Source organism: Haliaeetus albicilla, chromosome 12 (genome assembly GCF_947461875.1).
Source record: "Haliaeetus albicilla chromosome 12, bHalAlb1.1, whole genome shotgun sequence".
In the NCBI taxonomy this organism is placed as follows: domain Eukaryota; kingdom Metazoa; phylum Chordata; class Aves; order Accipitriformes; family Accipitridae; genus Haliaeetus; species Haliaeetus albicilla.
The window spans coordinates 38475961-38492540 of record NC_091494.1 but is presented as its reverse complement, the minus strand read 5'-3'; the positions used below and the strand labels follow the sequence as shown (position 1 = coordinate 38492540).

The following is a 16580-nucleotide window of genomic DNA, read 5'->3' as shown; positions in this document are numbered from 1 at the left end:
ATTCAGTGTCAGATATGACCTCTCTTGTACAATGCACTGAGAGAAAATTCAGTTGAACACACTGCAATAATCACTGGTCTAAGAAATATTCCAAGGAGTATAAAAAGAAGCCAGTAGAGCAAAGATCCCAAGAAATACAGTATTCTAAAACGTAGAGATTTATGGCAGACACCTTTTAGAGATCTAAATATGACAAGCCATTTTACATTCTGAAACTCTAAAAGACAAAAGAGGACCCTGGTGAAGGTGAAGCTGTGAAAGTTGAAAGGAAGCATATATATGGAAAAAGTTCCTACTGTAACAGTCTTAAAAGCTTATAAGGTGGGGAAAAAAACAACTTAGCAGGAACATAGGCTCATTTCTTTCATGCTCTCAGGCTGATTTTTATCATCTAAGAATTTGCCCAACAGTTCTTAGTGGTTCCTCAACATGCCTCCCTGTTCTGGACAGGTTCCCATCTTCTATGCACTAGACTCTTCCATGAGCATGCCTTAGGGCATTGCAACCATATGGTCCATCTCCTGATGAAAGATACATGCCCCACTTACCCCAATAAATCTTCCTCAATGACATTAGCCTTCAAGGACACAGTAATGAAAAACTCATTGGAGCAACAAACAGCAATAATTTTTTCAACATACACATGCCAGTAATAAATGCAGAACAGTTACTGATATAGGAAATTTCTTGTGGAGAATATATAAAAATACTTGAGGTTCTGTCTATTGCTCTGTCAGTGACTGAAACAAGCCAAACATGTCCTCTCTGCTGCTGTAAGAAGGTGGTAGCATAGTCGGTAGGTGTAAGTTGAGAAATTCTCCCCATTTAAAATGGGGTCAGGCTTTGTATACAGTGTTATGAATAAATCTCTACAATGGGCAAGAAAGTTTACCTACGTATTCTATAAAAATGGCTGGCCGAAGCTCTACAATATATTTATACCATATTTATGTATTTGGAATGTATCTATCAAAGGGTGCAGAGCCTGCAAACTTTCTCTCCTCCAGTCATTATCCTGCTTTGGCCCTACGTGGTGCTGTACACATACTGAGAAAGCCTTTGCCCCAAACAATGTGCCGAGTGACCAGAGACTTACGTAGAAAGGCAACAAATGAACAAGATTCACGCTAGGGATGTCTCCTTGCAGGCTCTTGTGCTCCACAGCTAAGAACAAATCAAAGTCTCTTGCAAAGCCGAATTGTTTGTTATCACAGTCCTATTTACACAGGCTGGCAAAAGCTCCAAGGAATCACCCTTTCTGATATGCCTTTTTTACCTTATTGTGTCTACTTTACGCATTCTCTTTCCAAACACTTCCTAGTCGTGGTGGTTTGAGACTAGGCTGCCAGGTTCACAGTGTCAGCCCAAAATGTTCATCAGCATTACGTCAACTCTGTATCAACACTGCCATGGCTACATTATTATTCCAACTTAACCTTCCTAGCAGCTTATCATAATGCCAAGTACCAAAACAAGCCTGGGATCCAGTGTACACATCCACCTAAACAGGCTACTCTATCTCATGGCCTATTCCCCAACTGATATTAGAGTCAACTGGGTAATTACAGTAACAGTCTGTGTAAAAAGGTGAGCCAAATAGCAAACCTCCTAATTCACAAGGCCTCTCAGGGGCCTAATTAATCTTGCCTGAATTTCGGTAAACTTAGAAAATGTAACAATTGACAGTTTCTTTCCTATTTCTCATCTGTTTAGATCATAGTTTTTGGAGCAAGGACTGTTTCACTCTACTTCTAAACACTGCCCGGCAGGCAGCAGTTCCCGTACCTCGTGGCACTGCCCCACCAATGTACACACAGCTCTAAAACCAGTCCAGGCTCCGCAAGGACCGTGTTGAATGGAAAGAAATGATCTCTCTGTTCCACCAAGCTTAGGATGAACTTCAGCAGCCTCTTCTTGGCATGCAATCACTCAACAGAAGCTGCTTTTCTCTGCATCCTTGTTCTAGACAGGGCCTCTGTGCCCCTGACTGAAAGAAGGTCAAATAGCCCGTAACTCTTCTTAATTTTTAATCGCAATTTCATGCTGTTATTTCAGCTGCTGGAAGTGGTGTAGCACAAATCCCTCAGGAGTAATTCCTAGATACTCTCTTGTAGCCTGGCCTACTTTTTCTTCATGTTCAGTTACAAATTGCTTATTGCAGCCCAGATGTGTGACAGTACTGGAAAAGCCTGCCTCCACCCAGACAAATACATTCTCCACTGCACCATGTAAAATTAAAAAAAAAAAAAATAAAAAAAAATAATCACATTTTTATTCTTCTCCAGCTTCTAAAAATAGATAAGATAATCAAGATCTAATTTTCAGCTCTATGAGCCCAGCTGAGTAAGATGGTTTAATTTTAAACAGTTCCGTTGCCTTTGATAGAGGACAGTGGCGCAGTCCCCTCTGTGCAGCACCCTGCTGCAGCAGCCTCCCACAGCGGGAGGCAGGTCTCAGCGCTGCCGGGAAAACCTAGTGGGAGGAAACACTGGAATGGGTAGGCCAAAGTCCATGTGGTTTTATGGGGATTTTAGACATTGCAAGGGCTAGGTATGAAACGTGAGAAGAAGGAAGTGGGAAAGGGGTCCTAGAGCTTTCATAATTAGGAAAAGTAATGGGCAATTTCATGAACTGTATGGGTCAGTTTGGTGGCAATTCTTGAGGTTACTGAAATCATGTATTTGAACCCTAAAATACTGTGGGCCATATAGCGGCAGCTGTATGACAGAAATGATTCCTGTGAGATTTCACCTATGGAGGAATTTTTCTATGTAAGTGGGAAAATTCCTGGCAGTATGTGCAGCTGTTTTGTTTTGAAAAATGAGAGAAGCTGCCTCCAAAAATTACACTGCTCTCAGTTTGGTCAGAGAGGCTAGAAGGCAGAAAAGAAGCAGCCAAATCCTTTCTGTTTGCTTGTGCAATGAGGGATTTTGCTGGTTTTGTTTAGCTAGAACATCTCTTTGTTTCTCTCTACAGTTTCATACTAACCTGGAATCTTGGCTTTATCAACCAGCTTTTACAGGTCTACATAGAACTTTCTTCTGACGAAAAAAAAAAAGATAAAACCAATGTTTTTTACTCCAAAAAAAATTCCTATATTTTAATTTCACAGTCTTCCCACTGAAAATATTCCAGCAACAACACTCTATGTCCCAAAATTTTCCATAAATGCAGCACAAATTTCCCCAAACAGCAAGGAGAAAAGAAATGAAGCAGAATAGGGAATAAAAAAAGAGCCAATTTCAAGTTTATGAACTGAAGGGCAAAGATATCCTCATTTTGTCACACAAGTGTCAAGAAACCCACCGAACACTACGTGTACTGCCTCTTAGGTAGCTACTTTTATTACATATATTTTGATATTCCCCAAAGGCCATATATCAGAGTCAAGACTCATTCACCACCCTCTGACCGAGCAGTTGTATTTCTTTCATGGGAGCACAGTACACAGTGAGTGCTGTCATAATATTTCTTTTGCTTATGTTGTTAAGAATGCTGTATTCAAGACATACCACAAATTAAAGTGGACAGATTTTTAGTACAACAAACCAAAGGCAAAAAGGACTAAACCACAAAGCCATACTTACCTGAAGAATTAAATCAATAGGGATGCGACTTCCTTGATAGACAGAGACCAACTTTTAGCTTTCAGTCATTTCACAGCCACTACCCAAAGACTGAGCCACAGCCTAAATTGGTTTATCCATGGAGAGACAAGGACAGGAGGACTATTTTACCATGGCAACTGACAATTCCAGAAAAACCACCCCCAAAACTGTGCTCAGTCAGAAAATCAGCATATTAAAAGCTTGAAGATAATATCTCAGAAATTAAAAATAGGGATGAGACAGAAAATGTCTACTAAACAGAGGTTCTGTCAAAGAGATAGGAGGCAGAATTTCAAATGGTAAAGCTTTTGAATGCTATACAAAACCCTACTTGGGCCACAGAACAGAAATAAATACTCAAAAAAGAGTCATAAATAACAATAAATGCACAAGGTGACTTTCCTACAGATGCCTGGAAAGACACTACAGTTGGAACTTCATCTCTGTTGCTGAATCACTCAGCAAGGATGGCTGAACCAGGCAGTCACACTTCCTGTTTCAAACCACCCAGCCAAACATAGCCCTAACAAATTGCAAATTTTGACTCTGACAAATCTCTGTGGGAAGTGAATAACATTTGGTCCCTCATGGATGTAACCTTCTATTACAGGAGGCCAGTAGTTCACCTGCAAGAGCAGGTGCTTAAAATTTAAACCAGCTAACTGGCAGAATTTGTGCAAAACCAGACATACACAAATGCAGCCCAGCTTCCTAACCCCAGAAAGATGGCACTATGTGAATAAACACTACTGCACTGAGATACTCCATTCTGAGGGCTATGGAAACTCAAGCGACATCTCTATCAGGTCACCCCTCCAGCCCTGGGCAGTCTTCTGCTGGCCTCAGACAGTGAGATTGCATTTGGAGTGTTGTGGCAAGAACTGAATGGGAAAACATTTCTCCCAGACTGGGACCTCTTAGATTTCAAAGTATTTTCTTGGCCCAGCTCAGGATGAGAAGGTCAAAACCTCGGATTTTTCTGAAAAGAAAATCTAAAACACATTTTGAGAAAGGGAAGAAATATTTTTTGTCTGGGCCAGAGTGTTTCACTTCTTTTGTATTATTTTATGTGTGTTTTATACAACAACCGTGCAAAAACAAGTCAGGGAAAAAGTAATTTTGCCTTTAAAAATGTCAGTGTGTGATGTTCCACCAAATCAAAAATTCCACCTGGTTTTGTAAAAGAAAATAATCCTCAATCTCTTTTATGTCTGTTTTCGGAGGAGTCAGCATTTATTTTGTTGGAAGATGCCTACCTTGCCTTGAGTGCAAAACTGCTCATTCTCTGTACAGCAGTCCTTCAGGGCAGCATTTTGTAATCAGCTTGGGCAGACAGAGAGGTAGATTATTTTTATGCAAGTGTTTTGTACCAAGGACACTTATTTTTGCATGTATGCACAAACATAAAAAATATATTTTAGAATATTGCCAGGTGAAAGCAGGCAATTTCCATGTAAATTAGTCCCAAATGGGGGCACGCTGTGCTCTTCATTGCTCTTGGTAATTGTTCACTGGGGGTTTCTCAGCAGTTGTAGTTAATGTTGCTTTCTGATGCTTGGAAAAAAATAGAAAAAAATGAATTGCTGAGAGTGTTGCCCTTAGAGGTTACAATAAACTTCTCATATGTGCAGACAGTGTGTTGCCTTTGTACAATCCTGCCTAGTCCTACCTAGGAACATGGACTTTTTTCTCTCTGTAACTGCATGTCTGTGCTTTATCAAGCTTTTCTTCCCTCCCCTCCCTGCGCCCTCCAGTGAGGGATTCAGGCAACAACCACCTCAGGAACAACCCAAGGTGTTGACCTAATTCCTGCCAGGCTCTAAGAAGTTTTTTTACTGATTTCAGCAGGGGCTGGGATCAGACCTTAGGCTGGACCTCCCAAAATGCCATCCCTGGAGATGTTCAGTGTACTCACTTCCCAGGGGATGAAGCAGAAGCTAAGGGGAAGGAGAATCTGGCAGATTTAGGAGCACCAAATACAAAACAGACTTCTAGATTAGACCAGGGAAACCAAGGAACCTTCTGCTTCCCTTGGCATACCCAAGAGAGAGGCTCAAGCCAGAACATTCCCCAGTTAAGTACTGGGGGACATGCATGTCCCAGGTTTTGAGTATTGCAGGAGTGAAGATGCAGCCTCTCTCCCAGCTTCTTGAGGAAAGATGTTAGGATGAGCTGCTGATAATCACAGAGCAGGTCCCACAGCGACAGCAGGACAGAAGAGCCCACCAGCAGCTTGGTAAGGGAAGCAATTTGCAAACATGCACTGTGCTGATCGCTGCATAGCATAAACACCCCAAGAGTCTCAAGCACAGGGAGTGAAGTCTTCACATGCAAAGCAGACACCAAGCATCTGCAGGGCTGAAAACACAATGGGAGCCAGGAATGACTGAGAGAGTGTGGGTGGCAGAGAAAACTGGAGGCTGATAAGAAACAGAAAAAAAAAAGCTTCAATTTGCTCTGTTTAGTATTGCTTCTTCTTACCACACAGGCTGTTTTTTTTCTCTTTGCTAGTGGTTGGAAAGGTATTTCCAACTTAATAAGTTCTTAGCTGCTTTGCCTCTGCTAAGATAGGAGTGTCTGTGCTAATGCTACCACAGAAGGCAGGAGGAAAGTTGTATTTCACGTTAACAGTTAGGCAACACCTGGGTTTAATATTAGGAAAAATAGTATCACGAAAACCCTTCTGACAAATGAGGTCAATCATTTGCTCAAGAACACTAGCAGCTCAATGGTCAAGGCTGAGTCGTTGCTTCATAACACAGTGCATATGAGACGAAAAATATAAAAAATTCTGGTTACGGAGTCTCCAAAGTTTCCCCACTAGATCTGACATCCTTCATTCAACTTTGCTTCAGCTTCCAGAAGGAAGAGTGAGCTCAGTACAGCAAGAGTGCAGAGACCCAGAGCAAACTATGTGGGAAGACATTTTGTTAGGAGCTCAGTGCTGCCAAGTCTGCACCAAAGCTAAAAATACATCAACAGTCAAGCTCTGAAGGATGTGTGGTGTTATCTGTAGTAAAGATCTGCATTAACTTGTGGTGTGAGGTTAGTACTATTCCTTGACTGTCATTGCCTTCATGGTCAACACCACCCCAAACTGGGCAGAACAGCTTCTGGGAAACAAGAAGTGATAGGGCAGATGTTTCTTGGGCTCAGGTAAGATTTGATGTCTTTGCTTGCTCCTCTTTACTGAAGTGACCCAGAGGTATTTGTTCACTAGCAAACTAGCATTGCTGCAACTGCTGGCATGCCTGGTGTAAGGAATGTCCTCAGTGGAAAAAAAAGTAGAGCTTTCTTTAAGATGGGAACAACAAAAAGAAGAGAACTGCAAGTTTGAGTTCAATAAAATATTCAGTGCTTTCCTGGGCTTTGCTTTTCAATAAATAGCAAAAGACAGCACAACTGGAGATAACAACTGCAATTCCAGGCTGACAAAGAAGACCTATACAAATGGCCCTTCACCTTTCCTCAGTCCGGCTGTGTCTGAGTCTCAGACTGCTACATTCTTCCACAGCCTAATGAAAAACCCATTTGGATCACAGTCTTTATCCAGTGCAGAAAGGCCCCCTCTGTTCTGACACAGGTGTTAGCAGACATCCTCAAGCAGCTAGTGGGGAAAAAACTTTTTTCAGAAGCCAGTGGGGGACTCCTAATTGCTACTGAAAATATTTTCAAAGCAGCAGATCAGTTAGTAGTCCCAGCTCCATCCCAGAGGCAAACACAATTTATTTGTCATGTTTCAACAATTTTTCTGCTGTTCATACAGTGTAATTAATCACTTGGCAGGCAGGCGAACACACACAGAACTGAAAAGGCAGCTCATTCTTTGACATGCAGCAATCCTGTACCTTGTTAAGAAGCAGATTCACTCTCTTACTTACACGTGAGAGCAGCAAAAAAGTGGAAAGCAGCAACTCAATGCAGCAATAATTAATAAGAAGCAAACAGCCTTGTTTAAAACAAGGACCCTGCTATTATTGTATCTTACAACACGTTCTTCCACTGGGTTTGCATGTATGACATTTGGGCATTGATTTCGCATGAAAAGGCAATTACTCACATCTAAAAATACATAGTCTGCCCCTTCACAAGCAGCTACTCAAATAGGTACCCTGCTACCTGGTGGTGAGAGGCTCTAAGATGTCATTCAACCTTCTTTTCCGTCATCTATTCGGGTAATCTAGATTCAGGCTCCTATCAAATCTGAACAGCCAAAATACACCAGGTGAAGAGCTGAAAAATCCAGCTCTTGTTGCCGATTCCCTTTTCCCTAAACTTAGATGCTCAGACAGAAGAGCACCTAGACCCAGGCCACTGCTTCTCAGGGCCTGCAATGCAAATCTTGGCCAGGGAGCTGCAGATGCAGCCAGCTTAATTCCCTCTGAGTCCTGTGGCTAGTGCTCCCAGCTGGCTAGGTGCCCAGGAAGGCCCAGAGCCAGCCATTTGGAAATACTAGACACAAGCACTTTGCTTTGTTTGAGCTGGCTGAATCTGGGTCTGGGTTTTCACACACATACTTCAGCTGTAGACTTTCTGTCAGTTACCATCTCCAAAAGGCTATCCAAGGGCTCTGAAGTGCTACCAGACGCTTGCCACAAAGCAAATCCTGCACACTGGACTAGGGAAACTTTTGTCTCCCTTCAAACTGGAGCCAAAACAAGAGATGAGGCCATAGCAGCAAACACTGTGAAAGGAATTCAGGATTGATAAATTGGCTTCTGGCAAATTCAGAGCATTTCTATTATCGCTCTAAAGGCTGTAGGAGACAGAAATTTTACTAATAAACAGGACTTGACTGAAGCAGTGGCTCAAAAGAAGCACAACACAGACCTTAACCAAATCAACAGACTCTGAATTCATAGACAGAGGGGGCAGATTTATTTGTAGGTCCTGGAGCTGAGGGGTTCTACAACTGCTAACTCCTATTTGCAATCCCATCCTCCTAAGTTTCTTCAGATAAGCTTTCTCTGGACCAAAGAGAAAACATACTCTTTGCAGCTTGAATCAATGCTGATGGAAGTCAGTGGGATATTTCCCACTGATCTGAGAGTCCTGTAGTAACCAAGTGCTGCTCTTTGCTTTCTGCATATCACACCTTAACAGACTTGAGCTCAACGAAAGAGCTCTCCATTCACCTGAAATGCCACTGATACAGCCTCTCGTTATAGACCATTAGAAACCTTCCATGGAATGGGTTTTGCATTTTAAATTGCATATACAATAGCATATTTTTCTCCTTTTTGGACAGTTTTCAGATGTTAAAAGCTTATCAGCTTTTGTTCTTGTTTACACAGAAGGGAAAAAAAAAAGTAAAAGCAGACCATTTAGAAAATGCCCCAAGCTCCTGATATCAGGGGATTTTATGTAGAAATTTAAATTAATTGCATCCAGTTGGTTGCAATTAAAGGCTGGAAGCTCGGTAGTTTCTTCTTCCCCATTTGACTCAACATACATAAACAGCTGGATCAGTTCAGCACCTTACTATGGCTCCTGCCACTTCATCCCACTTCTTGGCATTACCTTCACCTCTTCAGGTTTCTGCCTTTGGGCTTCGGAAAGCTACAATACAGGTAGTGGGCACTTGGGAGGGGAAGCAAAAGTGAAAGCAGGGGACAGGGGAAATAACATGTGACAAGGATAAATCTCTTCTTCCTCTCATATCACATTGTGAATACAGAGGCAGCATAACAATGAACCAGCTCAGTACCTACTTTTGTGTAAGTACAACCCCCTGGGTGGAATAAAAAAGATGCATTCCCTTTTAAAATATCTATTTGTGCCATCACAGCAGATGTATCCTTCTGCTGCCTGAGAATTTGACTGCACCTGAGAATTGGACAGACATGCAAAGCATATACTGGGATGAAAATCAGATTAGACAGGCAACTACCATTTGTGCCATTGGGAGCTGCCCATAAACTTGACGACATCGGCAGGAATTCACACTCAGTAAGGTCTGGGAGAGCTCATATGTTTTCAGTATGTGCTTCCTTGGGAATGAGGAACAAATCTCATGAATAGTGATAACCTCAAACCCACCTGGACCTCAGTTCTCCTCTGTTTCATCAGATTGAAAACAACTTTCTGCCATAGCAGAGGATCCTTAAAGCAAGTGCAGAGCCTGTTCACAGCCTTTTCCCAGTCTTTAACTGACATCTAGCGAACAGTTTCTAAACTGCACCTGAAAGACCTGGAGATGAAACCATCCCCTCTGGAGGGCAGCTGTGCAGAGGAGCTGTGGCATAAGCATGGGGTGTACAACAATGCGCACTGTTTCCTGTCCTCTCCCCACCACGATAGCCCATCTGCCCTGTGGGCAGGTGGGGAAGAACCTGGTTCTGCTCAGAGGCTGCACAAATACTGCAGTGGCCCAATTAAAGTGGGCAAACACAGCTCCTGGACTCTGCTGCAATGGTGCTGCTGACTGCAGGGACCATTACAGGGTGGCGAGTGGACATCAGAAGTCCTACCCGGGAGTGATCAGCAAGGCTTCCACCACAGCACTGCCAGATCAACTCTTTCTGAACAGGAAGGGTCACCCTCTGCCCCCTTCCTCTCCTAGAGGCACAAATCTAGAACTCAAAGGATAAACTCATCGGCCGCTATCTCGGCAGCTATCAGGATTAGCAACTGCAACTCCCACCTTCAGGCTCTCCTGCAGGATAGGTGGCACGAGTGGCACAGTTTGCAGCCATCTCACAGTTCGTCTTCAAGCACTCTCCACAGCACATCTTTGGGTGACAGCAGATGTGAAATCCCTGAGGAATAAAGACCCAACGACCATGCCGCCTGCCTTCAAAGAGCGTCAGAACCAGCCTGCAATGTCTGCATAGCAATAGCGGAACATCTAGTGTTTGCAGAGAGCCTGCTTTCCATTTTATAGCCTCTATCATCTACTGCAAAACAGGGAGTTTGGTTTATGATACCTATTAAGGTAACCAAGCAACAGCATGGTGGGTATCTATGTCATCAGTTACAAAAAAATAGGGTTATAGAAACAAGCAGAGTGATGGTGGTGTCAGCCTGCTACAGCCCAGGTACTAAAACCAGCCTGTCATTTTCATCAAGCAAAAAGAGCCAATAAGCCCAGACAACTCTTCCTTATTAAGAAAGTTTATGACCAAATTCTGCCCTCTTGTTTGCAGTCATGGAGGGCTCCTTCCATCTTGTGACAGACATCTTCTGCACTGAGGTGAAGGAAATGTCTCTATACTTTCTGAATGAATAGTAGAAGCTGTTTTGTATAACACCACAAAGTGTCATAACACTAGCATGCTTATCACGTCTTTCCTCAATACACAAGTATTGTTCTCACACTTAATCAACAGGGAAGGTAAAATGCTTTCCCCACTGATTTCAGGATCACTTGCAGTCTCATAACACTCTTGACATGCAATCCTTACCTGAATGTACAATGCTAACTGTACCTTTAATCTTAAGAATTTACATGGGTGGAGGTGATTAAAACCAAAGTAAAATGAAGGAGAGAAATAGGTGCTTAAAGGAAAACTTAATACTGTCCTGCTTGTTAGACTGCGCAGACACTATCAAATTAAGTATACAGATGAAGACCTTTAATGGTCTGAAAATACCCAACAGCCAAAATACTATCAAGGTTATGAAAGGTGTATTGTTTCTGCTTCCCAACAGCTGTTGAGTCCCTGTTTATTATCTGCAGAAGGTCTCTGAGGACTTGTTCACCTACAAAGTTTGACTGATTTAATTAGATACAAATCAGTGTTTTTTACTTGTGTCATGCCAGTGAGCTTGTGTGCGATGTCTCCCTTCACAGCCAAGTGAATAATGAGGCTTGTATGAGCAGCACTATCCAAATCCTAAATACTCTCATACCAGCTGACAGCTAGCTATGTTAAATGCAGCTTAAACCAGTATGGAAGACTTGCTAACAGTCACGAATCTAGAAAGGAAGAGTCAACAGGCCGAATAAAACAACAGCATTTACAATGACTCAACTACACATCACTCCAGAGGCTTCCTGAGCCCGCTAACATGAGCCAGAATTAGTGCTTCTCTTACCTGGTAATAGTAATCAACATACTGTGGCTTGTAATGTCGAGGCCCAGAGTTTTCAGGAGACAGGACATCCTTTAGTAACTCTTCACAGCCTGACAAAGAGAAACAAGAGCAAATGGTCAGGCTGAGAGTTTATCTTCCCAGAGATTGCATGGACAATGGAGGAAGAAATACAGGTTTGTACCTAATCTGTATGCACAAAACCTTGAAAGCTAGCTCTGGAAAATGTTTAAATAGTGCAACAAAGCTCTGCCCTCAGAGGTCTGCATAGCATATATTCAGCATGTGGTACTTAAATAAGTGCAATTACACTAATGCTGACTCTTAGCATGGATACACTACACTGCAATGAAACTGAAAGCTGAACATTGCTTGGCTTGGTAAACTATCCTGTGGGATAGAAACCTGCACCTGACCAACCCCAAACTCTGAAGTCAAACACTGGATTTGCAGGCTTGGCTTGAGCCAGTGTCTATTTCACATCAGTGTCAGTGGAGCTGCTTCTGATTTTCTCTGGTCTAAGTGACAAAGGGGCAATACTTAATGTCACAAATTCCCCTTTAAAAAGAGCTCTGTCACAGAGCGTACAGTGTTTGGCAAGCAAGTACCTATGCACTGCAACCAGAGTTTGCTTTTGTTAACAACCACATTAACAGCTGGAAAAATCAATGTCTGTGTTTCCCTCAGTCCTTCTCTCATCTGAAAACCTGAGACAAACATAGAAACACTGAAATCACCAAATGCCTCATTCCCCATTAATTACCAATGACCGCACTTGGCATGTTGAGCTGCAGAACTGCAGAAGGCAGTAATACCAGGCCAGGTTATTTTAGAATAACCAGCTTACAGCCTTGGGCCTAAACTGTGTGAAACCTGGTCAGCATGTGTTGCACGCTATCCTACTTGGAAGCTGCAATTATCCTGCAGTATTCCTCTCTTCCATCCCATTGCTAACGCAATACGTTTGGCTGTGACTTTACACACTGATACCCACTCACGAGGCAGGTGAGTCAGAGGAAACAGAGTAATGTAAGGAAGTGTGAACTGCACAGGTTTCTACTTCTAGCTGATCTTTTATCTTGTTTTTAAAATAAAGGAATAACATCCATAGGGGTGAAGATACCTTGTATCTTGTATGAAGGGGAGTCCCTTCGAAAGGAAAGGAGTACTTAAAAGAACAGAAAAGGTGACCAGATGGAGGAAGCCTAATATGGGAGATCAGTATGTTATCCCTGTCTCCCACACACAGGCATATGTCAGAGGCAGCACATGGTGAATGAAGCAACCATTAAGATCTCAGGAGCGTCACATGGACAACAGGCAACAGGACTTTTTCCCCTTTTCCAGCTTCTGCAGCAAAGTGAGATTCTCAAGTGGCACAGAACAGAGAATAAGCTGTTAATTGCATACTTCTGTGCATTTTTCACTTTGCTGGAGAAGTTAGTGGGTGAGAATGGTGTGTTAGGGTCACTTCCCAAAGGGGAGCTCACCTGCGAATAACAATCCAAAAAAATAATTTACTGGCCGATAGAAGCAAGGTGTTAAACTTGTTTATCTAGAGAGGGCATCTTTCTACATAACTTGCCCTGCCTGTGACTCTCACATTTCCCACCCAGCCATGATCCTTTTCTTTCTCTTGGTTTTATCATTAAGTGTATCAGCCTGTGCTTGACTGAGGTTATTCTCTAGTCCTCTTACAGAGGAGAATTCAATTTACTGTTTGTACCTTTTGACATTAATAACCAAAGATTATTACTCATCAAACTGCCCTGTGCCAGCACCCACTGTGAGAGTCTTTACACGTATGAACTGCTTACTTTGCTAAAAGGTCTCTGCATGATATGGAGCACCTACTCATTAAAGTGAGTTATCTCCAACAAAAAAGAAAATAAATGCCAAGTGCTGCACAGTAATGGATGTAAATTAGTGTAATGAAGGAGATGTGTTTACACAGTTCTAAAAATTCCCACCAACAATATCTTCAGCCATAATTTCAAGCCTTATTTTCTTAATTCAGTTGTACTAACAACACTGATTCTAGCTAAAGATCTCTAAGCAGTCAATCTTCATTTAAGCCTGTTAGGTGAGAAGTTATCACCTCCCCCAACTTTTTTCTTTGGTGGGGAAAAGTCACAAAGGCTGTGGGTCTTCAAACAAGGATTTAACTGCCCAGAACAAGGAGAATCAGAAACCTTTCTGCCTTGCCTCCTTTCAAAATGCCAGCCGGACTGGTCTGTTAGACAAATAGGTCCCAGTTCTCCAGGGTCTCAAACCTAGAGTTTAGCTGCAAGGTCTTCTGTGTCCCCTCTTTGCTGTTCAGTTCCTACCTAAGATTATTTCTGATCACATTCTTTCATTTTCCTTGTCCATTAAGGGGGACCCCTTCATGAGAGCCCTTGGCCATTTAAAGTCAAGCCTATAATTTATTCAGTAAAAACACTGGGGAGAAAAGCATTGCCTCCTTTGTACCTAACCTACTTGGGGCAGACCTCACCATTTCTTCATGAGAGCCACCTGGCACAAGCTTTTATGTCCAGATCCAGAACCACAGAAGCTGATCAAGCATTTGGCCCATTTCCAGAACATCACCAGGCATTTAATCCAATTTGTTTACCTAGCTGCATAGCTTAAAATGGCAAACGAAGCCAAATCTTGCTCTTACTGAAGTCACAGGCCAAGTTTCCATTTGCCCTGACACACTCAGGATGTAGGCCTATCTGAGACTATCTCCTTCTGCAAAGGTGAGTTTTTGGTGGGAAGGTGTTTGAGTGTGCAGCAACCAGTGTCCCCTGTGGGAGAGGTTTGCTTAGCATGCAAGCTGGCATGACAGCTTGGATCTCTTCATCCTGCAGGGAAGATTTGCATGTTGTTATACTCCATAAAAAATGGAAGAAGAGAAGGAAATGCTGAGAGGCCATTTTCCTTTGAGATTACTGAAACACGTCATTGCTACCTTGCAGACATCTGAACCTGTTCCAACATCCATCAGATCAGGAAAGATGGCCACTGGCTTCAAGAATCTTAGGATTGTGCCACTGGTTTTATTCCTGTTAAGAGCTGTGTTTAAAGAATAAATTCTCTGTTATTCTTTTTCCCTCTGAAGACACAAATCAGAATCTCTTAACTGTGGAGGACTGTGGTGCTGATCTTCTCTTTGGGCCACCCCTTATCCCCAGGAAGGTGGGTTTTGGCACACTGTAGGGAAATGCATCAGCTTTCTTACTTGGTGTTTTTCTACAACAGTTGCTAATATATCTCACCTTTCACTCCCCTTATCTAAATGATAATTTGAATTTTCCAAGTACTCCAAGAGGTTTACACAAGGAGCATAATTCAAAGAGGGGACACTGAAGTGTCCCAAATGATGTGCATATGTCTTCTTATTACCAGAATATATTTTGGCTTGCAGCCTGGGAAATGCCAGTGAGCTAAATTAGTGTGTCACAGTCCAGATAGAAAATAACAAAAAAATCAAGGTTTACTCTGGCAAATCTCAATATGGAAATATTAAGGTACTGGACAACAATTTGTACAGGGAGCAGTCTAGTCTGGCACACATGGTGCTCTCTGCTACCAGTACCACTCTTGTGAAGAAACATGCTTGCCTAGGCTTACAGAACTGCCATAATGGATATTTCAAGCTGTGCAGCAGTATGCACCCAAGGCTAGAATCTGTCCATAAATAACCCACTGCAAATAAGTGAAGGAATACTTCCTGGCTACTTCAAGGACCTCCTGCACTTAAGATATCCCATTATTGCTATAACTTCATTTTCCAGGAAATAGTAAAACTGAAAACCACTTACATGGCTGATTAGAGATATTTCATTTGGATGTCTACTTGTATCATAAGATATTAATGTGCTCGATGTTCTCTCTCCCTTGCTACGGTTGGGAAAATTTCCTCATCTACATTTTTGGGCAGCACTTGGCAAGGACACTTAGCTGCACTGCAATCATAGTGAGGCAGTAGATAGAGGCAAAGAGCTAACCCAGGGATAGTCTCAAGTCCTTGTGTATTTACTGCTGCAGCCCTGCAAAAGGATGTGCCTTTATGGAGGAACACTCTGCTAAAGGGCTGTGCATTATATAAATCACCGTGCAGAGTGACACAGATCAGGAACAATCTTCTATCTGGAGAAAGAACTTAACTATCAGATCACAAAGTGACAGTGGTCAGAAGCTGCTGAATTTTCTTCACTGGCTTAAGACACCTGATGAGCCAGCACAGAGGCAGCTTCTCTGTGCCACTCAGAAGACTGTTTGACACATAGACATGTATGAGTTCTTGTTTAGCAAAGCGCTAAGTCACTCTCCAGTCTGGTCTGTCAAAAATATGTGAGTTAACTATTTATCCTAATATTAAAAATGCATAAGCAAACACAGTTCATTTGGCCAGAACTGGGTTAGGGAGTAGCATATAAGCTTGGTATTATTTGCACTTTCCAGGGCAAAGTGAAGTAAAATGGGAAGTGACCTGTCCCTGGTCAGAAGAAGTCTGCTGCAGAATAAGAATGCTAAGTAGCACCAAAACCACTAGGTCATTTATCCTTTCTTTTTGTGAAAATAGCCAGCTAAAATTTTTCCTTTCTTGAAAATACCTGCCTGAGACTTGTAAACTCTCAAAACACAGTGCTGACTGTCCAGAGGCAGGACAGGATCATCTTTAGTCCTAAGCAAAGATGATGAAAGTGTTTTACAAGTCACTGAAGGGGAAGACACGAGCCTTTAACTTTTTCAGTTTACTCAGGATGCTAGACAAGACTTCTCTTATGAAATAATTTTACAAATTTACCTTCAGTTTCATTTAAAAACCCTTGATTTTCACACCCTAACAAACAGTCAATTTGCAAACAGACATTCTGGCCACAAATAAACACAATTGTAGCAAAGCGATTTCCTGCAAATGCTCCAAGAAGGTGATTTAACCCATACTGC

General features: G+C 42.3%; 1 protein-coding gene across 2 annotated transcripts in view; it reads right to left on the bottom strand.

Moving 5' to 3' along the window:
* Positions 1–16580, bottom strand: part of RAB11FIP4 (RAB11 family interacting protein 4) — a 139258-nt gene that overhangs the window by 72324 nt on the left and 50354 nt on the right. For both annotated transcript variants that reach the window (XM_069799248.1, XM_069799247.1), the window contains exon 3: positions 11646–11734. In XM_069799248.1, coding sequence (XP_069655349.1) covers positions 11646–11734 — 89 coding nt within the window. The remainder of the gene's footprint in view (positions 1–11645; positions 11735–16580) is intronic.